This window comes from Halichoeres trimaculatus, unplaced genomic scaffold (assembly GCF_033239565.1).
Source record: "Halichoeres trimaculatus isolate MK-OKI-2021-1 unplaced genomic scaffold, fHalTri1.1 fHalTri1_scaffold_12, whole genome shotgun sequence".
Classification (NCBI taxonomy): Eukaryota; Metazoa; Chordata; class Actinopteri; order Labriformes; family Labridae; genus Halichoeres; species Halichoeres trimaculatus.
Window position 1 is genome coordinate 12,868,090 of NW_027437190.1, and position 23,892 is coordinate 12,891,981.

The following is a 23,892-nucleotide window of genomic DNA, read 5'->3' on the forward strand; positions in this document are numbered from 1 at the left end:
CCCATTTGGGCAGACAGAATTTGGCCTCAGCATCTCGTTACATTTTGGGTTGTTGGCACACATCAGGGTCTAACACGGCTTTGATGTGGCTGGAAGCAGTAGAATCAACACACTTGAAGATAATCAGGAAAAATAATCACTTATATAAAGTACCAAAATATGTGACACGCTGCTTAACTGATCAGCGTAACCGATCACTCATAAAACATCAAAGATCCCTCATGTTGGTGAGTGCAGTGCAGAGCAGAGCAGATCCTGTTTGTCTAGATTGGACACTCGTGACTATAGAAAGTGACTCTTGTTTCGTTTCTTCACACGGCTCCGGTGCAGGAGCTGGTATTTCTCCAAAGAGATGTCAAACAGTCATCTTTTTGCCTCTTCATAACTCATAAAACTTCTCAGATAAATGAACTCTTGCACATAAATCTTGATAAGAGCTGTAATGACTGAAAGTATGCGTAATTTAATTTCCTTGTTAGACTCGTGTTGCATCTGTTTGATGGAGGAGGCGAGCTTTAAGCCTTAACTACAGCCAGTCACAGGGGAGAGCCCAGAAAGTGTTGGCTTCATATAGAACAGCTAACTCACTGTTCATGTTTTCATGCAGTCTATGCTACACTCACAGGAAAAGTGGAGCATGTGAAGTATTCAAACAGAAAAAAAATCCACTGTATGCATGGAGAAAGAGCAGGACTCTGTGGCTTTGATATGGTCGTGTGTTGCTTCCGCATGGGGCAGCCACGGGGATTAAAAGATAATCATCAGTGTTTTATCTCCCACAGCACTACTGCAGAATGAGTCTGACCAAAAGCAGGAGGTTTGAGGGAATCTGAATTAACATGACCGTGCTGTGTGAAGGTAACAGAGTCGGGCAGCAGGCTCGCTACATGTTGAGTGGATTATTCAAACTCCTCAACTTGATCTGTTGAATTATTCATCTGTCAGGATTAAACCCAGAGAGAGCCATCAGGGAGACGTATTAGACCACTGAGTTTTACTGACACATTTTTAATAAAACATGCTTCATTTCACAGAGCATTTTCCCCATGATGAGAGGATCCGTCCAGCTCAACCTTTGTCTCCATTAAGATTTTAAAAAAGGACCAGGTCCCTGAAGTTGGAGCAGGAACATTCAGGTGTTCATTAGTCAGTCTGCTTCTCAGTGCCTCAATAAAGCCTTCAAAAGGAGTCTTCTGCAGAGAGACAACATCATGCAAATGAAATGAGTCTCTCTTGCTCTTGTTAAGTAGACTTTGAGCTGCTGGAGCGGAGGACTCTGCTATGGTTTGTGCTGCGGGTGTGGAGCCTTTGATGTGAAGAAATGGATCAAAGTGAATGAGGCTGCAGCCCGGAGGAAAACTCCAGGAAGAGATGGAATAATGAAGTGAGAGGGAGGAAGAGAGTGAATCTGAGAGTCAAGCAGTGTGTCCCTCTGGTTTAGTTCTTCCATTGATCGGTGATTGTAAAACACCTCTGTGATAACGACACAAACCTATCTTTGTTTTATGACAAATTTTAAACCAAAGGAGGTTCAGTTTTCCTCACAAAGATGCTCACTTCATAAATAAACCTGTGACAGCTGTTTTGACTTTATTACTGGAGTCAGTGTTAGCTGGTGACAGGATTAATATTGAGGCTATCGACTCCTCATTAAAGGTCCCATATTTTGCTCCTTTTCTGCAGTTTAATATGGATCATTGATGTCTTCATGAAATGGTAGTAACATGTTTTGGTCCAAAAAGCCAACAAATCAAGCACAGCAGCATTGTTTCCAGGCTCTCATAGCCCCTCTGTTCAGAACGCTCTGATTTAGTGGGTGTGACCTTCATATGTAAATGAGCCACAGCTGATACGGCCCCGCTCTTCAGCGTCACTGAGAGCGGCGCCACGAGCTCCGAGTGCACAATGTTTAGAAAACAGCGAAGCTCGTTTACCATAACATTACAGGCTAAAACAACAGGCTAACAGCAGCTGATTGGTTCAAAAAAAGGAATCGCTGACATCAGCAAATCCCCAAAATCTAAACAGCTCATGTTAGGTCAGAATTTTACATTCAAAAGAACTACTAAGTACAGGTTTGTTCATTAAATATCACATTTTGTTTTTAGGGAGGAAAGCCAAAGACTCACAAATTTCACTAAGAGACTTAATAAAGTGTTTTTTTGCATAATATGGGGCCTTAAAAAGTTTCATAACTCTTTATGAAGACAATCATTGAGCCCAACAGTTCGTTACTGAATTGGACTGTTAATGATTTTATTTGATGGCTTATTGCCTATTAGGCTTGTTCTAAGTATACTGACAATCTGTTAAAACCGAAAAATTAAAAAGCAAGCGTTAATGTCTAAATTCTAGTTTAGAAAAAAAATAATAATTCAACAACAAACACACCTACTAACAGGGTTGATTTTTGTTTTTAGCTTCTCCAAACAATAACCTTTTAATACAAGAAACTTATGATAAATTGTCTTACCCCTTTTGACAACTTTTTTTTTTCTTTTTGAGCAAAAATAAACATGCTTAAATTTCAGTTTTCGCACAGTGCACATCAAACATCCGCTTCAGACACCACAGCACTTATTCTTATCCTAAATCCGAGGAATGTGGACTGCCAGCTGATCCAAGATTCAAACTTCAAACTTCATTTTTAATCACGAGGAAGGGAATTTGTCTAATTGTAAAACAATATACAATGAAGCTGTAGTGATACTGATAGTGTGTGGTACACTGTATGGTGTCATGCAGTGTAATAAATATAAGTAAGTGCCTGAAACCAACTCTATTAGATAAGTCGTGAACAAACATTAAGCATTAGCAAAAGCAGGTTAAAACTCAAATCAATGTCACCTATGGCTTTTTCTGACTTTGCCTTCAGTTAAAAGTTTAATGTATGCAGGAATAAATTAGTATTTAATCCAAGTGTGTTAGAGGGAAGTCTAAACCTCCTACCAGAAGGCAGCAGCTCACACTCTGAGAGCAGAATGTGACATCAATCAAACTATCCTTATCAATCTTCAGGTTTGAGGACCATTTGAGATTTTTGCATGACTATATTTCCCACAATCACTGCAAAAATTAAAACAAAAAATAAAGATCTTATAAAAGTAGTAGAATGCTGGATTCATGTGCAGCTTTCTTTTGGTAAACACAGAATATCATAAATATCATCCTGTGATGGCGGTGTTTGTTAATGAGCTGACTGAAGACTTCAAATGAAGGTTTCTGTCTGGATTTAGCAGCAGCTGTGCTCGGGCTTCATTTATTCTGTCCATCTGTCCAGAGCCGCGCTGACACATCCACAATCTGTAAAGTGTTTACAGCACAGACGACATCCGTCTGACTCAGCTCACACAAACACAGACGTAGGATTTAACTTTTGTTTGTCCTGAAGTTAGATTTTAATGGACGCTCGTTTTGTCCTTGTTTTGTAGCTTTTGTTTCTTATCTCTGGGAAGCTACCAGAGCTTCTATAGATAAACAAGCCGCCTAGAAGTCTTCTTGGATCACAGAGAGATCAGATTCACAAACAGGTGCAAAACTGGTTCAGACTTTGTGTAAATGATCCTCCTCGGTCACTGGGATTCAAAGGAACACACACGTTTAAATAAGCAGTTTAGAAGCAAAGCGCTCACTCATCTGTAAACACAGAAGTTCAGACCAACCTGTTTGGTGTTTGCATGGACCGAATGATCTCCTGACTATGACGTAGGAACGTACAGCAAATATTTCTCCTCATCAAAGAGCAGAGTTATTAATCTGTCTCCTGATAATTATAGTTTTAATGATTGTTAACAGGAGCAGCTTGGCAGAGGAACACTATCAAACACTGGCTTCTTCAAACTTTTTTCAAGTTTTATAACATTCTGAAATATCATGAGATTACAACATTAGGTTGAGACAAAAGGAGTAAAACAGAATAAAGACAAATGATAACACACCGCTCACAGCTGTGTGCATTATTATACGAACAACTTAAGTCCTGTGCTCATCTATTAAGCCATGAGAAACGATAAACTGACAACAAAATGACCGTTGCTAGCTGGGACAGAACCAGGATTTCAGTTTTGGGTGTGCCAAACCAATTTTGGGTGGGCCTCATACAGATATAGATGTACAACTGTTACTATGTTTGTTTTAGAGCGGATTTGGGTGCTTTTTGCTCCTTTAAACTTTGATTGCATTACTTAATGTTTTAGTGCAGTGGTTCTCAAATGGGGGTGCGTGTACCCCTGGGGGTACACATGATTCAAAGATGTATGTATTAAAAAAATAGCAACCATGCAAAATTCATTTATCACCATTTATTTAATCAATGTTTGAATCTAATATAAGATTAAGTTCATATATTTAATATCATACTCAATAGACACTAAGAGTACAGTGCTATGTTCTTTTTTTTTCATCTAAAACTGCTTTGTGCTTGTTAGGGCGGTTGGTAAGAAAAAGTTTGAGAACCACAGTTTTAGTGCATTAGATGGACCTACCTGCTCCATGATATTGGCCCAAGAATAGCCCTTTAAGGCAGCAGCAGGCTGTGCCACCTCAACTCTCCTTTATTACAGGCTGTAAGAGCAGCGAAATTAACCACAGTTAAATAAAATGCAAAAATCTAAAGTCTTTCCCCAAATCTTTCTCTAGTTCTACGGGTATAACGTGAAGCTGAATTTCAATTGTTTTTTTTTGTTTTTTTTCAGACAGACCAAAAGATTGCCACACTCAGCTCATTTTACAAAGATGGGGCATCTAATGATAATAAAAAACAGCACAAAGTGACAAAGTTTTACAAAAATTCTTTCATTTTTTTAATTTGCTTTTATTTTTTTAAGTTTTGGGTGAGCCTGGGACCTTTGGGCCCACCCATAAAGCCACCCCTGGTTTCTCGTACTGAAATCACCCAAATATAATGCCAGCCTCTGAAAAGCATTTGAAAACTTCAAACAACTTCAGGGCCAGACCAGGTTCAAATCATTTAAAGCCACTCAGTGTTTTAAAGAGATTTTTGACTTTTTTTTTTTTTACAACCTGTGCATCACTAACTACATTTTTCTTTCCCATCTGTGGAATTTCAACCAGGACCCACTCTCATTAGTTCGGGGAGTGTTACTGGATTTTGATAAGCCAAGAACTAAATTAATTTACTGAAAGACTTGAAATCATTTGTTGAATAAGTCAAAAAACAAGTTGAGTGTAGTTAAATGAGTTTTATTGTCAGTGCATATCCAGAGATAAAAAAATGAAACTGTACTAAATGCAAACTACAGTAAATCTGTTGTACAGTGAACTATTGCTGAACCACACTCTGGTTTAAACTGAGAGTACCACACAAACACCCCCCAACCCCAGGCAGCTAACACAGTAGCCACGTTTGATTAATGTGTCACGTTACAAACACAATTCATACGGATAGCTTGTTTATTAAAGCTTCAAGAGATGTAAACTTTTCAAACTCTCTGTTAGGAAAAGTGCTCAGACAGTAGCTAAAGAAAGTGAAGAGGAGTGGATGAAGTGAAAAGAGAACATGGCGGCATGTCTTCTGAATTTTAAAACCCAGAAAAAAAAAACGTTTCATCGAAACTTAAAGCTTAGGCTTCTCAGTCAGACTTGTTAAGAGGCTCAGCCTCAGCTTGAATGTGCTTCAGTACAGGTGAATCGTCTCAGTGTATCCAAACTAAAACGCAAAGTTGTTTCTATGTGCATTCAGTGTATTGAAAAACAAATGTTAAGCTGGAAATAATGTAAAATATTAAAACACCGTCCCTCATCATTCACATTAAGACTTTTCACTCAGAAAACAGGGCGTGTACTCTGACCCTCAGAAGTAGTCATCAGTCTGAACCTGAAGTCGTTTTAGGAAAAAAAAAAAAACACAAAAAAGTGGTGAAACCTGGTGCTGAAGATCAGGAGAAAGTTTTGTTGGCAAAGATCTATGGCCACGATCACTGAAACATGAACGACATCACAGTAAACTAAATTAATGAACTAAGATCATGAACTCCTCCCCCTGAGCCAGGGGGAACTTAAGATCATCTTTACATAAACCAGTTGTCACTATAAACTATTTGAGGCTCCATTCGGAGAGAGGTAGGGAGTACAAATACTGCATGACCACATTCTGGGGCTTAGACACAGCCAAGGAGCTCAGGTAAAGATCAGGGCTTTGAGATTAAAAATCTTATCTGATTATTCTCCACAACAATTTTAGCCTCTTCTAAAGAAATCAAATTGATTCAGGCACAAAGTGCAGAGAGAAGATGTCAAAATCTCTGCCAGTCAAACTCCAATGTGCTGCCTTTGGTCCTTATTTGGGATCAGGATGAACACCCACATCCTCAATTTTTGGGTCTCCAGTGAGAGCACTTCAGAGTGCTCGATGAAGCGCTCTGCTAAGCAGCAGCGTTTTTGGGTAACCAGCCGTGAAGCCACACCTTCTCTTCAGGGTCAGGGGCTGACTCCTGTAGAGCCAGGCAGGCGGGCAGGCAGCGCGGGAGGAGCTTCAGGGAGGAGAGCGGTTCCACCGAAGAATCAGCCGACAGGATGCCACAGGAACAGATCCTCACGCTCTCACTCACTGGTTTTCTTCAGGACGGAGGGGGTGGCATCTACAAAAGTCCTTTGAGCAACATGGAGACAAAATTGGTCAGGATTAAATGTGTGCGTGAAGCTGACAAAACAATTCTACATCATGACCATTGCTATTTGGCACAAGAGTTAAATGGTAAAATGGACAACGGACCAGTGCTCGTATAGCGTTTACACCGCTCGCCTCAGTCACCCAATCACACCACATTCACACCCTGATGGTGGAGAAGAGGGAGTTGTAAGGAACTGTAAGTTTTTACCGAGCCATTCACACCATCCACACACCACTGAGTAACAGTGGGAGAGAAATTTGAAGTTCAGTGTCACTTCCACATGTGACTGCAGGAGCTGGAATCAAACCTCTGACTTTGTATGAGAGGTGACGACTCTACCACTGAGCCGCAGCTGCCACAGGATAATGAGTCAGATACAGACATGATTTACTTTTTATTAATGCAGGTTCAAAATGCCTCCTGTGTGGGCTGTTGGTTCAGTTAACAGCTAATACCAAAAATCTTTGATGTCTGGAAGAAAAGATAAACCAATTTGACTGTTTACCTGCAGACTGTGATGCAGTGTTTGAGCATGCTGAATTTTTGACTGTTTGAGTGTTTCTTTTTACTTTAAGTCTGGTTTATTTATTAAGATTTTTTTTTTTTATATTACAGACAAAAAAAACAAACGTAGCGCAAATAGCGAGACAATTTTTAATATTCTAGCCATCTGTATTTTGATTGCCAGGCACCTGATACTGTTCCAGTGGAAAGATCCTCTTCCTCCTATAAATTCTCACTGGATTGAAGACATTATGCAATATGTCAAGCTTGAGAGGATAAGACACTCTCTTAAAGGGTCTGTCTTGTGATTTTATGGAACCTGGAAGCCTTACTTGGTGTTTGTTGAGAAGTTAGGAGCAGAGAGTATAATCCCATAATTTATTATACTTCTTTCTGTGTTAGCTAGTCCTGGTGTAGGATTACTGATCAATATAGCATAACATTTGTTCAGTGGGTGGGATAATGGGTGGGGCTTTCTTTGATAGTTTGCATTTATGTTTTTCTGTATACATCTTTTTGTTTTTTGTGTTTAGTACATTACTCTTTTGTTTTAACAATGCTTCTTTGCAATAAACATTACCTTTAAATGGAGCCACATTTGTGGGATAAGCACTAAAGCTGAGTTTGTTGTTTGTATCCATTTGAAATTTGCTGAATATTCTACATGCCAAACAAATTGCCCTACTTTCCTGCCATGTTTATTTTCTTCAGCACATCCATATTTAAAGCGCAATTTTCACATTTTTAACAATTTAAATGTGTCTCAGATTTGAATTTTACCTCATGGGATGCAGTGGCCAGGTGGACTGCACAGGTGTTGGCACGGCCGAGCTTGGACTCATCAGCATGGCGCTGTAGATGTTCGCTGCAACCACCAGGATGCAGAGGAGGATCGGCCCAATGATGGCGCCCTCAAGACCCAGATAGTATGCTCCACCTGCCACCGCCAGACCTGTCAGATACGGGTGTCCACCCCTGAGACACAAAACAGGAGAAAAGTCACAGAGATACTTTTAGAAAACATGAATGGGAAAAGAAAAAAAAAGCTGCATCAAACAGTCCTGAGGAAACTGGTGTTGTGTTGAAATCTGCATGCCAATAAAAATGTGGTTATCGTGACCTGAAGGAGCTCCAGTTTGGTTAAAATTAAACATGAACAGCAGCATCACAGGATGCTGATTTCAAAACACAGCTCAGCTGCCAATAAACACTGCGTTAGATTATTATCTGTCCGGCTGTCGGGTTGTTTTTATCAGATCTATTTCAAACAGCTGATGGTTATGAAACCGACTGATGCAAAAGAAACACTATTTATAGACCTCAGTCACAGACTGTTTTCCTTTCTAAGCCTTTTTCTTGTACCAAATGATCATTTGGTTCATGCTTGCCAACGCAGGGCAGCGAAGCTCCAACGACAAACATACGGTACACACCCGGATATGTCGGAGTAGATCGCTGTGTCTACAAAATAGGTTGGAAGCAGGTGGCAGATCAGCAGCAGCACCGCCTTGACGCCTTCTCCCTGTGCCAGCCACAGGTCGCACACTGCTGGCACCGCCGCCCAGTATGTCCCCAAGAACGGCACCGCACCCAGGATGGCGGCAAGAGCTGGAGAAGAGGAAGGGAGGGATTCAAAGTATGAGAATACGTCACCTGTGTGTTGGCTGGGGCAGGCAATGAGACGACTCACACACAGACTCACCAGAGGGAATAAAGACGATGTTGATGCCAAAGATGGTGTGTGTGAGCCAAGTGTAGAGGCCATAGAAGCCCGCCATTTTAAAGGAGGCATCAAACACTCCTCTTTAAGATAAACAAAGACAAAAGATCAAAATGAAAGTCCATGTTTAGGGTTGTTTATGTCATTGCACACACACGGGAAGGTTTTGTGCATGTTGCTACCTGATGGCCTCCTCCACTGACTGGCCTATGATGTTAGATGAAGGTCCAGGCTGGGAGAGAGGAGTCAGGCTGATCACCCATTTCACAGGTTTGTAGTATTCACCACTGGAGCTCAGTAGGTAGAAGAGAGTGGTCAGGAAAATCACCTGCACATCAACAAGAAACGTCAATCAACTCAAGAGCTGCAGGAAATACACTGCCCAGACAAAAAAAAAAAAAAAGCTGTCACCAAAAAAAGTTACACACTTTATTTCCATCCAGTGTTGCATTAATTTTTCAAGATCTTTCATTGATGATGGTAGAGTCTGACCGCTGTGCAAAACCTTCTCCAGCTCATCCCAAACATTCTCAATGGGGTTAAGGTCTGGACTCTGTGGTGGCCAACCCATGTGTGAAAATGATGTCTTATGCTCTTTGAACCACTCTTTCAAAATCTGAGCCCGATGAGTCCTGGTATTGTCACCTTGGAAAATGTCCGTGCCATCAGGGAAGAAAAAACCCACTGATGGAATAACCTGGTCATTCAGTTTATTCAGGTAGTCAGCTGACCTCATTCTTTAAACACAGACTGTTGCTGAACCCAGACCTGACCAACTGCAGCAACCCCAGATCATAGCACTGCCCCCACAGGCTTGGACAGTAAGCACTCGGCATGATGGGTTATCACTTTATCCGCCTCTCTTCTTACCCTAATGGCCCATCACTCTGGAACAGGGTCAATCTGGACTCATCAGACCACATGACCTTCATCAGTTGCTCCAGAGTCCAATTTTTATGCTCCCTAGCAAATTGAAGCCTTTTTTTCCAGGTAGCCTCACTGACTGCTGACTGACAACGGTCAGACTCTACCATCATCAGTAAAGATCTTAGTGAAAAATTAATGCAACACTGGATGGAGAAGCTTATCAAAACAATGTCACAGCGAATGCGTGCTGTAATCAAAGCTAAATGCAGTTTTACTATCATGTGCTTATATGCTGAGGTGTTTTTTTTCTCAATCTCAAACTTTGCCCCCTATTGGGAATAGCCTGGGATTTACTTTTTTCCCCTCTTCTCCCAATGTTATTTCATATCTATTGCAAAGGGGCGCTGGGTAGCTGGCAGCCCCTGGGTTTATCACATTTCTGGTTTTCCCCATGTTTGTTTTCTTACACGTCTTGGTAGGGATGTAATTGAAATGAAATTTCCCCTCAGGGATCAAAAAAGTATTCTGATTCTGATTCAAAATATTACAGTGTGTGACCTTTTTTTTACGATAAGTCTCTGGATCACCACTGAATACCTTATATTTTAGCTCTAAACTTAGGTTTTGCCTCAAGAGTAAAAATTTTATCATCTTTTTTCTGCCAAGTGATCCTCATCATCCATTTAACTACACCTCAACTACTTCATGGTTCATACCAGACTCAGGGCAAAGTTGAGCAGAGCCGTGCCGCTGTGGAACAGGACGGTGAAGAGGGTGGTGGTGGTGGAGATGAGGAGGCCTACGTTTCGACTCATTACCACCCACAAAGACTCCAGGATCTACAAAACAAGGCAACAGTAAACATGTCAACCACGGGAAGAACGCACACCCCTCTGAGACACAGAGCTGTAAATCTATCAAAACGTTCCTGATGACAAAACACCCACTTTGAGCCAGCAGTGCACAGATACAGCACATTTACCCTCACCCTTTTTGCTGATGTCAAGAAATGAAGCAAAACTTTATGTAGACCTCTTTTGGTCAAGCCAAATGATTCTAAATGAAATCAAAATATATGCTAATCTTTTACAGAGAGTGCACAGACAGAGACTCACAGAAAGCAGGGTCTCAATATTCTCCTGCAGGAACGAGGCGATGTCTTTCCAGTCAAGGATGTCCACCAACCAGCTGTTCTGCCTCTGTGCCATCATCTTATGACCACGATGGCGTCCAGTATGGGTCGTGTTCTGTGAAATGCATTCAATAATTTGTGAGCGTGGTATTTAAAGATCTTTTTGTGGCTTTAATCAGCTGAGTCATTCTCATCCTACCTTCACAAACCAGGAGTGATACAGTCTGTCCCAGAGCTCCAAAACCTGTTTCTCAATCACCACTGTGTGGTTCACTTTGTCTCCTAACATTTTATGAAGCTGCATCAAAAAAGACAAAATTCAGTGCATCAGGTTGTTGTTGTTTTGTTTTGGCTTCCATATTTCAGAACAGGAAATCAAAAAGAACAGAGATAGTGACTTCTCTCACCTTATGTGTTATCCATTCTCTACCATGTTGATAGACATTAGTAGCAGCTGAATTCAAAGCTTTCTGCACCACTCGAGCCTCAGGGAGCCAACTGGAGGAGGAAAAACAGTTCAGGAAATGTGAAACGATAAATTCATAAGACAAAGAAAAACCATAAAAAGGCAAAAGTGTCCTACTTGGCCCATTCTGGATGGTTAGACACTGTCTCGTTGATGAGATTACTCGTCACCTCGATGATATGAGCGCTCTCATGATGAACCTGGAAAGCAGACAGTAACCTGATTATCCAGGGTGATGTCTCTGAGATCCAGTGTGTGCAGTGCCTGAGACGAGCTACAACGTACCATAGCAGTGAGTAGAAGAGCCATGAGTAGTGTTCCAGTGACCAGGAGGAAGATGATGAAGATGCTGATGATTTTATCCAGGGACCGCTCCAGCCACACAATCATCTGTATGTGTAGAGAGGAGGGAGACAGTGACAGGAAACAAACAGGAAGTGAAACAGAAAATAAGTCAGTGAAATTCTGTAGAGGCTGGGAATAAACTTGAATTAGACACATGGAGAAACCTGTGTTCTTCACATTTTGGATCTAAATCTGCCCACCTGAAGAAAAGTCAGAAGACTGTGTCAACAAACAGTGAAGTCTGACCCAGGCATGTGCACATCCTTAACTCGAGAACTTGCAAGTTAAAAACTCAGGCTGTGAGCTTTGAATGCACAAGTTCTCTTTCAGGATAATTCATCTTAAAACTTTTAAGTCTCATTAACATATGTTAAAGAAGTGACAAAATACTTCACTCAGGTTTCTCTATGCCCCTTTACTTCATGAACATCAGACCTTAGAAGCTTTAGTGTCTGTAAGTTTGTGTGTGTTAATGTGATCAAAGCCATGTGTCAAAACCAAGTTATTGCAATGACAGAGGAACTGTTACTGTGGACTCTTCTCTACAACAACGCCAAGGAGTTTATCAGTGAACATTTACCATCCAGGACTCAGGGGGAAAATACATTTCAGGCTTCAACGATGCCATGTTTATAAATAAATAAATAAATAAATATATATATATATATATATATATATATATATATATATATATATATATATATATATATATATATATATATATATATATATATATATATATATATATATATATATATATATATATACATACATATATATATATATATATATATATATATATATATATATATATATATATATATATATATATATATATATATATATATATAAAATAAATATTTAAAAATATATATATATACATATATATAAAGGTACAGTGTGAAGTATTACGCAGCATTTAGCAGAACAGACTTGGTACAAATAGAGTATGTTATCTATAAATAGGATTAAACTAGTGCCTGAAAAAGATAACCCTCATTTTGTTTCTTGTTATTTAGAATAGTTATTTAAATTTGCAAAAGGGTGAACCGCCATCTTGCACCACCATGTTTCTACGGAAGCACAAAACAGACAAACTAGTAACAGATATTTTTGTTTTTGGCTTTCACTATTTGACTATATAAAATGAACCAGTCGGGAGAAAGAAAGGAAGAAGAGCTATATTACCTCCCCAAGGACGTTATGTTTCAGGGAGTTTGTCTGTCTGTGAAAAAGTAACAAACAGATCTAATCAAATTTTCAGAAAATGTTCAAAATGGGATAAGGAAGAAGAGATTAAATTTTGGAGGTTAACTAGGATGTTTTTTAAAGGATTCTTTATCATTGTGAGTTAGGGCTGGTTTCACCATATGTATATATTATTCCATGATAAATGGTCAGATTGTTTTGCAAAACAATACAAGACAAGGTCATCATAATTTCTGACAAATGTAAAAGTACAATCCAGATCCTGGCAATATTCTGGGTACTAAGATCTGGAATATGAAATATGCACTGGTTCATCATAATTTTCAACACTGTCAGGTAACAAATTATTGTACAAACCTGCAACTAACACTAAATTGTAGCAGAGAGTCTGCTGAAAGGGAGTATAACATTAAAGACTTAAGTATTGCATGACAATCATGATATGCTTGGTGGAGGTCTGCGCCCTCTGACTGCTTTTCTAGTTTGTCGTTGTTGTCACACTGTATCTTTAAAACCAAGGAGAAAGCAAAGGGAGAAAGAAATCCTGATTCATTTAATAATTAAAACTGTTTTTTAATCATTTCATTAAAAAAAAATAAAATAAAAACTAAAAACCTGTGACAGGTTTTCACAGCAGATAAAAATTTAAAAAAATATTAAATTATGTTTTCATGAAGGGGGTGAGGATACTAAAAATTATGGTGAAAATTAAGAAAGTGACAAAAAATTGTTATTTTTCCTTGGATTTCTGACACTTCAGTCTGAATTCTATCGGTCAGAATTTTGATTCCAACAAATTAAGATTTCTGATTCTATTTTGCATTAATATCATAACCCACTGTATTCTGAACAAAGTGTACGGCCATGCTCCATAACCCAGTGTTCTAAATGTTATTGAAAGCATGCAGGTCAGTAGCTGAGTAAAGTAAATAAAAGTTAAACTTTCTTGTTGTCCTTTTTGATTAAAAGGAAGAAAGTGAAAACTATCCCAGCAGAAAATGTGATCATCCTTAGTATCATTATAAACAAATGAGGGACATAATAATAATCAGATTTGGTTAAATTGATGTCAGTTTTTTGTCTCTCTTTGCCCTTTGGGGCTTCCACAATACAACAAATTTTTATTAAATTATACTTTTTTTATTTAAATCATTTGGCTTTTTTATTGTTGTACTGCTGGTGTCAGAGGCTTTACGCTCTTCACATCTCCTCACCTTCAGGATCAACTCAATTAATAATTTGACACATTGTGTCTTGTTGTAAAACATCACCCATCTGAATAGCCTGGAGATGTAACCATAAATCCTTTCATCTGCCCGCTGTGGAGAATTTCTTGTTCGAGAAACAAAATCACCTCCTCCAGATTAGTGTGCTACTTTCTTTTGAACAGCTCCAGCATACGTCACTGTGTTTCTAAAGTCTGGATGCTTATAACAGTGTGATGATTCTGGACTCAAATCAGTAGTATCTCTTAAAAATTTTCGAGCTTGCTTTTTGACAGATGTATGTCTTATTTATGACTTTGCAAACTTGAAAAGTTTTTTCCAGAATATTTTGAGTTTTCTTTCTCAAAAATTATTACTTTTCTACTTCTATGGGTGACTTTACGCTGTCTTACCATGAAGCCCTCAAAAATGAGTTTTCTTAAAGCAATATCTTGCTAAACTCAAATAAAACTTTTGGAGAGTTGTCAAATTGTGCTGGTCAAAGTTTGGACATATGGGAGCAAAATAAGAAGTTTAAAGATGAAGGTAATTTTTTTTTTTTATACCGACAAACTGAAAGAAGTTTCTTATACTTTTTCTACTACCTGCTCAATTACATTTTACAACATTTGTGGATCTTGTTACAACTTAACCCTGTCAACCCAGGACGGTGTTTCTCTGTTTTCAAAAACACAGTCAACCTGGGGATTTCAGACCAGTGTGTGTTCATACAGAGATGCCCTCTCCTCCATCTATCTACGTCAGCCATCTTTCCATGCAGCTCATTCACTCTCAAGCCAAACCTGCTGGTTAGATCACAGTGGGGAAGGTACAGATGAGGCCTAGGGGATAAAAATCCTCGACCTGACCGTAGCTTCCTTTGAAAAAAAAAAGCAGGCAGCAAAAAGCAGCAGCAGGACAAACAAAGACAGGATGACAGGGTGATGACAGTGGATGGGTAAAGTGCCAGTCCAAGCTACTAAAAGGTGTGCTCACGCCTTCACCCACACCCTCACATATGAACAGGGTTGTTTTTCTTTTTTAACTATGTTTTCCTCACACACACTCTTTCTCTCAGCACTCTGCTCCCCCAAGTCATTACCTGCTTGTTAAGCCAATGCCAGAGCTTTGGGAGGAGACAAAGAGACATTGGGAAGATTATTTTTGGAAAGATCTGTGCAGCAGTCATCACATGTACCAGTGCAACAGAAACACAACCTCTCTACAGGGTACAGGCAGTCAGGGGTCAGGAAGAGAAGTGTGGCAGGCAGGTTAAATACACCACATACAGGAAGAGTGACTGTACCGAGAGATGCAAGTCACTGTGGTTAACACATGACAAACGTCCAGGGGGGAGAAAACCTGAAGTGTGGAAGGCATCATGAGTTATGCTGGTGTTTTGTTTTTGTTTTTATTGAGAAATATCTGCCTCTTCAGATGATAAATGCTCCCCTTTGTTCACACCTGTATGCTGCACCTTGAAACAACCCTCTGTGGACATTGGTGACGGTACCTCACAAAAAAGTTGAGCTATTCTTCAAAGATCATATTTAAAACTTTTAGCTCTAACGTGTGATTCATAGTGTTGTTGTCCCCAATGGGATTTAGAAAGTTGTTTGAATTCAGTTGGCATAAATGAGGGAAAAACTTGAATCTATGAGATAAAAAACAATCACAAGACTTTTTTCAAACAGCAGGGGTACTATTTATGTTTGACTTCTCATGATCAACACCGTTACGTTCCTTAAAACTGAAGACATACATACAGGTCAGCAGCAGGTAAGGATTCTACAGTTGAGGCTTCGCTGCCAGTGTTTTACAAACATAGGTATTCCAGGGTATATTTGTTGATCAAATATTATCAGGAGGCACCGTATTAACATTCATGGCTGTACACACATTTCTGCTTTCTGATGACATTATATTTTAGATTTTATTAAGCCATGAATGGTAGGACATTTTTTACAGCTTAACTTGGACAAAACTCAGGTTTTAGTCATTGGTACTGATCCAAAACTATAAGTACTGACACTCAGCACATGTATCTTGGTATGTCTGTCATTAGCGTAGAGCCTTGAATTAATATCATCATAAAAAAGACATTTTACCACTTGGAAAAATATCGCCAAGTTAGTTGGTTTTTCTAAAGCCCCAACAAAGACACTGGGGATGTTCGATACCACTTTTTATGCAGACTGATACCAGTACAAGCACTCCTTCTGGAGTACTCACTGATACTGAGTCCTGATCCTACTAGCACTTTTGACACATAACATTTCAATTAACAGTGACTGATCATTGTAATCAAAGACAGCACAGTCATTCTGACATTAAGTCCAAATAAAACACAAACAGCTCTCTCTGAGTTTAGAATTTTTTTGATAAATATTTAAACAAAAAACATATTTTTTAGGTGCACAATAAAACTAACAACTATCAGAGTTTAAGTATTTTTTAAAGTAAACTAAAGTGCAAAATAAAAAAGTTTAACTGTTAACTCTTCCTGGTTCATTCATATTGTCTGATAAGGACCTGGCGCACATTTTCCCTGGTGTTAAACTGCAGCAATTAGCAGCATCAGGTGGCGAGGAGGACTTGCTCAATGTAAGATTTTTTTGCCTAGAGTATCTGCTGCTGGTATCTGCAGCCTTCTCCAGTAACGAAACCTTGAAAAAAGGCTGGTACCAGCCCAATACCTGGTCATTCCTAAAAGACACTAGTTTATGCTTATAGAGGGTATGCACATTACGTCATTGTCACAGCAAGCAGAAGTCACTGTGGTTACACCCACTGAGTGGCAGAAAGAGGGGAATGAGTGGCAGCATTGGCTTAAATACCGTCTAACCTCTGAAACAAAATCGAAAAATGGGGAAGAGCTGTTGTGCAATTGATTGAACGTACATGTTTGAAAAGCATTTAAAGCTTTATTTTGACAGGCTACTGAAAGACAGAGAGAAGACAAACTGATGGATTGCTGCAATTTACAGAAACAATCCAGGCAACGAAAGCTGGATATGTGGATCTCATTTTGTGTCAGTTAGCGTTAATTCATGCTGTATTTTTGGGTTGAATCATTCCTTAAAATACAAAATCTCTGAATGTTAGCATTTTTCATTCATCATATTTTTCATAACGACACATTTTTGTCTTTGTATGATTATGAACCTTGTGCTTAATATGATTTGTAAACTAACTTACACTGAGGCCAACCAAACAAGTTTTCCAAACAAGGGAAAACGGAGGCACAATCAGCTGTAGTGCTGTATTAAGTGTTTGATATTAAGTATACTTAAATACTGTCACAGAAACTATATGTCTGTAAATCATACAGTCTACGTTAAATACCAAAAGTACAAATATACAACACGTGTATTGACTTAGGTCAACCTACTGTATACAGTAAACTGAATCATATAGAGGCTTCATATGTTTTCAGGCTTTACATTGTGTGTTTTCCTGGCGTTGGAACCAGGTACAGATAAATGTCAGGATATGATTTCTGGCCACACGTTGATGTTCGTGGACCCCTGGTTCTTTGGTAGCTTCAAAAAATCAATGTTGAGTCCAACTCTCCTTAATTTTATGTCATAATCCACATTTCTCGCAGTCTCACCAAGTTTACTGCATACCCTTTGTATCACCTGCAGAATTGATTATTGTATCGTTTTTCCCTAAAAGAACATTTCTCAACTTTGGCTGGTATAAACTCCATATTACACTGATTTGAAATTCCCTGCATTGGCTGCCATTCTCTTTCAGAATGATTTTGAGGTTGATGTTTAATTTTAATCAGACTGTAAAAGTGGGGCTCTTGTTGTATGTTCATTGTATCATATTAACATTATCTGAGTTCTTTCCACCTTTAATTAACTATCATTAACCCAGAATTATGAATTATATCATGTTTTGAGTATATCAGTGCTTCTGTAACAAACACTGAACCAACCTGGAAAAAAGCTCTCAGATCTCACTACTAACAACAAAAAAGACTGTGCAATCACAGCAACAGAAATTCTGCATCACACACTTTTTTAATATAATACAAAAGACTGTTAAGTGTAATTTCTGGATTTTTGACTAAGTTTAAAATTTAACAGCTAGCAGATAATTAGCATCAAACTGAAATGGGTTTGTATTTCCGTGTCAGATAAATTGTAAAGTTTCTTTTATCCTAAAATGTATCCAAACTTTGTTAACTTAGTAACACTTTATCTGAGTAACCACCGTGTCAAAAATCTGCATCAGTGAACAACCCCAGTCATCATTGTTTTTACAAGGGTTGTTAGATATGTGCATGTTTTGTGGAGGTGTCATCTCCTCACATAACTTCCTTTAAACTTGTTCTCTAAGAATATTGTGCAAGCGCCAAACAATATGAGTGTCCTAATCTTCATCATTCACAGGATTCCACAGCTGCTCCCTTTGTGGTTGAACTTTGTCAACCCTTCAAAAGATTTTTTTCCTCAGCTGAAACGTTTTCTTTCCAGACAGTCCCTGAAAGACGTTAATGTGTTCTGTGATTGAGACACTGTATGAGGATCTATGCACACATGTACAACAGAGCATGTCTGTGCTCACTGCTCAATGACGATGTGCAGAAGAGTAATCAACGAGAGCTGCACCACTGGCACTCAAAGATCAGTTGGAGACATTACCTTAGTGTCAACACGTAGCAAGAACTGAGCCAGGCCTTTGATTGGTCCAGGTAGCAGGGCCTCCTCTCGCTCGCGTCCCTGCTTCTCCAGCACCGTCCACCATGAGCTGAGAGTCCGCTCTGCAAAGCTCTTCAAGCCGAAGTGGACCACCAGCTTCTTCAGCACCCACACTGAAGCATCAACAACACGAGAGGATGTGTGTAAAGAGAGTGACATGACTGTGCATGTGTGCGCGTGTGTGTGTGTGTGTGTGTGTGTGTGCGTGGTGTTACCAGCCACAGGGATTGGCAGGAGCTGCAGAATCCACAGGTTGAGCCACACTTGAACAAGTACGATGGCCCACACCAGCAGGACGAAGTAGATGTCACTGGCTCTTTGGGAGCTTTTCTCTCTCTGGAAGAGGCCGGCTGGTAATGAACGAGAGCCTCGAGGGAACCCGGGCGTGCCAGGAAGTGGGCCAACAGTCTGCACTCCATCTTTAGAGGAGACATGGGAAAAAGCATGGAGGAGGAAAAAAGAGGAGAAAGAGATAAAGAAACAAGAACTGATGTTTGTTTTGTCTCATGCAGTGAGAGTGCCAGGCACCGTGGTCACTCGCTGAAACCACTCGCTGCATTTCTCCAATGCTGACTCAAAGCTCTGTGTTGCATGTTTGTTTCTTACCTGTAGCAGAGCTGTCAGTGGGTTCAGTTTTTGGCTGAAGGTTGCTACAGGAGATGGCCATGTAAATAGTGTTAGCAGCAAATGACAACACCTGCCCCGACAGCTCTCCTGGGGTCAAAAGAAACAAGAACAAATCCACACCTGGTGACAAACACACTTCTTATTTGTATGTTTGAAAGTTCCTCCTGTTAGTTCACTACTTGATTACATAAGGTGTACTGAGTTAGGAATACTTTGTACAGAAAAGACCTAAAGCAACACTTAGCACAAAAAATTGGTCCACACATTGAAATAAGCTCATTTGACGTTTCTAGCATGGTCTACTAAAAAGAGAAATAAGCTTTTCATTTCATTACTGAGGATGCAACAAGAAAAAAAGATATCACTCAAGTGTGTAGACAGTGAATATGAGAATAGCTAGCTTAGCTTAGCTTAGCTTAGCTTAGCTTAGCTTAGCTTAGCTTAGCTTAGCTTAGCTTAGCCTGGCCTAGCTTGGCTTTTTTATCCTATCTCCTTTGGCACACAAACAGTATAAATAAAACAGCAGGAGCAGAATATACAATCGTACTATTCAACAACCCAAAGCCAACAACACATTACTTTTACATTGTCTACTTAAAGCTCCAGTAAGGAGTTTTTGATTGTTTTAAAACAGAGACAAATTAATGGTGATGACCCTTCATGATCTACAAAAGTACCACTATAAAAATTAGAACAGTCAGTTCCCAAATGATAGTTTTTTTAATGCCTGTAACAAAAGTAAGATGGTAGGGATTTCAGCAGCAATATCCCTAACTGAGTACAGTGCACATTGATAAGATTTACTGTCAAATGAGTCTTTGATTAACTTGTCTGTAAATACCACTTAGACGTTACGGCAAGGGTGAAAATGGAACCATAGGAAGGGGGCTGATTACAACAATAAGGGCGCGGCCACACTGGCCATCCAAACCATGCCGTGCCTAAGCACGCTTGCTCCCCCTGCAGGGCTGTACCCCAGACGGCCAGCAGTCACACTGACCCTATATGAACCAGACTTTAGCGGGTATCACACACGCGCATGGCCCGCCTATGTCACCCGACACAGCCCTCTAACACCCCTTTTGTTTAAATTGACTGTCGAGAGATGCGCCTGCGGTGATCATACATCAAGGATCACACACGCTGACCGCGTGCTTGTGCTCGTGCATGAAGTAAACCGTGCCATAGCCCACCTCTTCGAAGCGTGACAAAGCACTGAAGCGACTCGTGTTTGCGGTCACACTGGCCATTTAAAACGTGCTTTAGGGCTGAAGCATGCTTAGGCACGGTACGGTCTGCCAGTGTGACCCCGTCCTAACAGAAAGTTACTCACAGGAGCTTTAACAAAAACTATTTAACGGCTGTTTTTGTTGCATTATAAAAGCAGAGCTGATGAGGAGCAGTGTCTTCTAACTGTGGTAAATTTAAATGTGTGTGTGTGTGTGTGTGTGTGTGTGTGTGTGTGTGTGTGTGTGTGTGTGTGTGTGTGTGTGTGTGTGTGTGTGTGTGTGTGTAAGTATTCACCTCTGCCAGGGACTGGGGGCTTCTCTTGGGAGCCCACGATCAAGAGTATAACCATAACCACACACAGGGGCACCCTCCAGGAGCCGGTCAGAGACACTGAAACAAAAAGTTCAACATGAGTTTGAGTAATGTGCATACTTTAAGAAATATATGAAGCAGACGTAAACTCGTGATATTGTCGTAGAATAAGAGCAGGTATAAGTCTACACAGCAGCTATGGGAATGTAATAATCTTCCAGTCATGTGGGGACATTTTATTCAGGCACTCAGTCACTTTTAACATTTCATGCATGAAGGTCAAGTGAGCTAAAAATACTGGAGACTTCCTCATCTGCTTGGCATGTGCTCTGTCTGATGGTGGACCAGCAGAGACCCCATCTTATCTTGACTAAAGAACCACTTTGCCTCCCTCTACACCTGACAGTGTTTAGCTTATTCTTCAAAGTCTGCCTCCAGCGATCAGATACCTGTCGACTCAAGCCTGCAAAAATGTTGGAGGAGGGAAAAAAAACATTCCTTAGGCAAAGACAGGATTTACATGAAAGTTTGAAAACGAACCTGTCAGAGCAAGTCCCCCCTCCTCTCCCTCACATGCTCACTCACCGATGTAGAAGAGCAGGACAGACCAGACAGGAAGAGCCAGAGCCCGCAGGTAGCGCTCAGTGTGGGGACCCCACTTGAAACAAACAGCCAACAGGTAGCCAAACACCACAGTGCACACCTGAGGAGACACCAAAGAAGAAGTGTTGGGACTCCTGCAGAGGAAGACTTTAAAATATTTGTGTGGTTTTGTATAATTTCCAAACTCCCTGACTGAATTTCAAGAATTCAGTCTATGCTCTGTTATTACTCAGCTTAAAGTGGTATTGTATCTTGGTTGTCATTAGTGGGTAAACCAAAAACTCAATATCTGGAATGATGTGGTCATGAAGGTCTCAGCTACTTTCTCTCCACACAAAGACATCTTTTAGTGTAATTCAATATAGTGTCCTTCAGCCTATTTATAGACAAGGGCCCTGTGTCAATCCACCTCTGTGTCTAGAGGAAGAAGGACTGTCTGAAGAGGAACATTTAACACAATTTGCATCCAATCGAAGTGAAGCCAAGCTCAGTTCCCTGTAGCTGTTTGGGGATAATAAGGTATAGATCAATCTGAACCTAAAACGAAGGAAATTAGACCCCCTGAGACAAAAGCTGAAGCTGAAAAATACTTCCTGCTGTAAGGTGTTTTCCTCTTATTGTCACACATTCAGAGAAATGTTTGTGTTATCCCAGGGGTTGTGTTTTGATAATAATATAACACAATATAAAGTCATCCTCTTCAAATATTAACTCATAAATGGTGATTTAACTAATCAAAATTTCTTAATGCATATTAAATTTGAGTTTGTTAATTGTTTATCCAGTAAAAGTACAAGTTCCAACTACATTTTAAATGTTATTGTCATATCAGAGGAGGAAAGGGGACAAAAGGAGACAGACTGTGACATTAACTTGTTGCCAGCTTTTTATCAATCAATTATTGGTCCAGGCTTCTCAGCTTATAAAACAATGAATGAATTTGCAGTTGTTTGTTGCTTATAATACTACACACCCCTCTGTATTGTCAAAATAGTGGCTGATTATTATGAATAAGAATATTTTTGGGGTTTTTTTTGGTGATTTAATCATTTGATCGAGTCCCTCCCTCAGCAGCTGGGTGACAGGTGGACAGCCTGGTCTCACCCACCCAGTTGCATTCACACACTGACACAGATGAGCCCTTGTTGCCATCAGAAAGGGGTGTGTACCCAGTTGTCACTGTCCATTCACTCACCCACACTGTGTGGAAGCAGTCCAGCACGGATCCAATGATCCAGCAGATGTGCCCCAGTATCACTTGCATACCGATGACGCTCCAGAACAGGTAGAGGAAGTAGACCAGCGGCGTCCCGACCCCGATCATCACCAGCACCGTGAGCCTCTCCAACAACAGTCTGCCCATCGCCTCCACTCCGTAGTTCACACACCACACCGGGACCAGCAGGGTCCCCAGAACGATGGGCGTCCCGGTTTCCTGCAGGCCGCTGAGCCAGGAGCGGCCGAGCCGGGCCAGAGAGTGCTTAAAAGGGTGGAGGAAGGTTCCGCAGAGCGTAGCCCAAAGCAGCGGGCGTAGGAAGGCCTCCAGGATGAAGTAGACCAACACCGCTGCTCCGCAACAGATAGCTACGAAGATCATCGCCCCCGTGTTGTAGAAGGCCTGTTTGATGTTTTTATCAAACTTGAGGGAAGACGGCTGGCTCAGCAGCTGGCTCACCATTCCGACGGCCGGCTGGACGCTCTCGGAGAAAGAGACAAAGTGAGGCCGTTCAGTGGGTGGGCTGCCCGGGGGAGACGCAGCGGCTGGCTCCGGAGCCGCGTCTTCCTCGTCTGCCATGTTCCCCGACTCCGCTCCAGTACTGTGGGACCACTGAGATATCCAACGCGTGACGGAGAAACATTCGACGTAACAGATACGACACTGTTCATGGAACTATGGGAAATGAAGTCCTTGTGAAAAAGAAATGCTTCCGGTGACGGACTTTTTTTTAAAATCTATTAGTGGCCTGTTGATTATTATTATTATTATTATTATTATTATTATTATTATTATTATTATTATTATTATTATTATTATTATTATTATTATTATTATTATTATCATCATTATTATAACTGTTATTTGTTGATACATTTTAACAATTATCTAAATGTCTTGCATTTTTATAAAAAGACTTTAGCACCCTAAGACTTAATGGAGAAAAGGAAGCAGGACCCTTGAGTCCAACTGTTAGAAAATAAAACATACCGGTTTTGTTGTTTTATTTTTGTTTGTTTGTTTTTTCTTTCTCTTATCTACACTGTCAAAATGTTTTCTGCTGGGGACAGGCAGCAAGCAAATGCGTTGAAATGCTGAAGCTGAAGAAGTTA

General features: G+C 40.2%; 1 protein-coding gene across 2 annotated transcripts; it reads right to left on the reverse strand.

The window, feature by feature from the left end:
* Positions 1-5,195: 5,195 nt before the first annotated feature.
* Positions 5,196-23,403, reverse strand: tmem245 (transmembrane protein 245). Of its 2 annotated transcripts, XM_074683362.1 has the most exons (18): positions 22,760-23,403; positions 21,547-21,664; positions 20,944-21,039; positions 19,399-19,506; positions 19,008-19,211; positions 18,736-18,905; positions 15,183-15,206; positions 11,607-11,711; positions 11,439-11,521; positions 11,263-11,353; positions 11,055-11,153; positions 10,839-10,970; positions 10,440-10,562; positions 9,039-9,184; positions 8,839-8,939; positions 8,570-8,744; positions 7,917-8,111; positions 5,196-6,610 (listed from the first exon to the last, which is right to left on the reverse strand). In XM_074683362.1, exons 1-18 carry the CDS (start codon positions 23,357-23,359, stop codon positions 6,562-6,564), a joined length of 2,619 nt encoding a protein of 872 aa, XP_074539463.1. In that variant the 5' UTR covers positions 23,360-23,403; the 3' UTR covers positions 5,196-6,561. The 2 variants fall into 2 exon arrangements, with proteins under 2 accessions (XP_074539463.1, XP_074539464.1); XM_074683363.1 differs by lacking the exon at positions 15,183-15,206.
* Between the last annotated feature and the right edge of the window lie 489 nt (positions 23,404-23,892).

Coding starts and splice junctions, on each gene's coding strand:
- tmem245 (XM_074683362.1), bottom strand. CDS start 23,359: ATGGCAGACGAGGAAGACGCGGCTCCGGAGCCAGCCGCTGCGTCTCCC. Junction 18,906..19,007: donor CCTGCCAATCCCTGTGGCTG/GTAACACCACGC, acceptor TTGATGCTTCAG/TGTGGGTGCTGAAGAAGCTG. Junction 8,940..9,038: donor TCAGTGGAGGAGGCCATCAG/GTAGCAACATGC, acceptor TTTATCTTAAAG/AGGAGTGTTTGATGCCTCCT.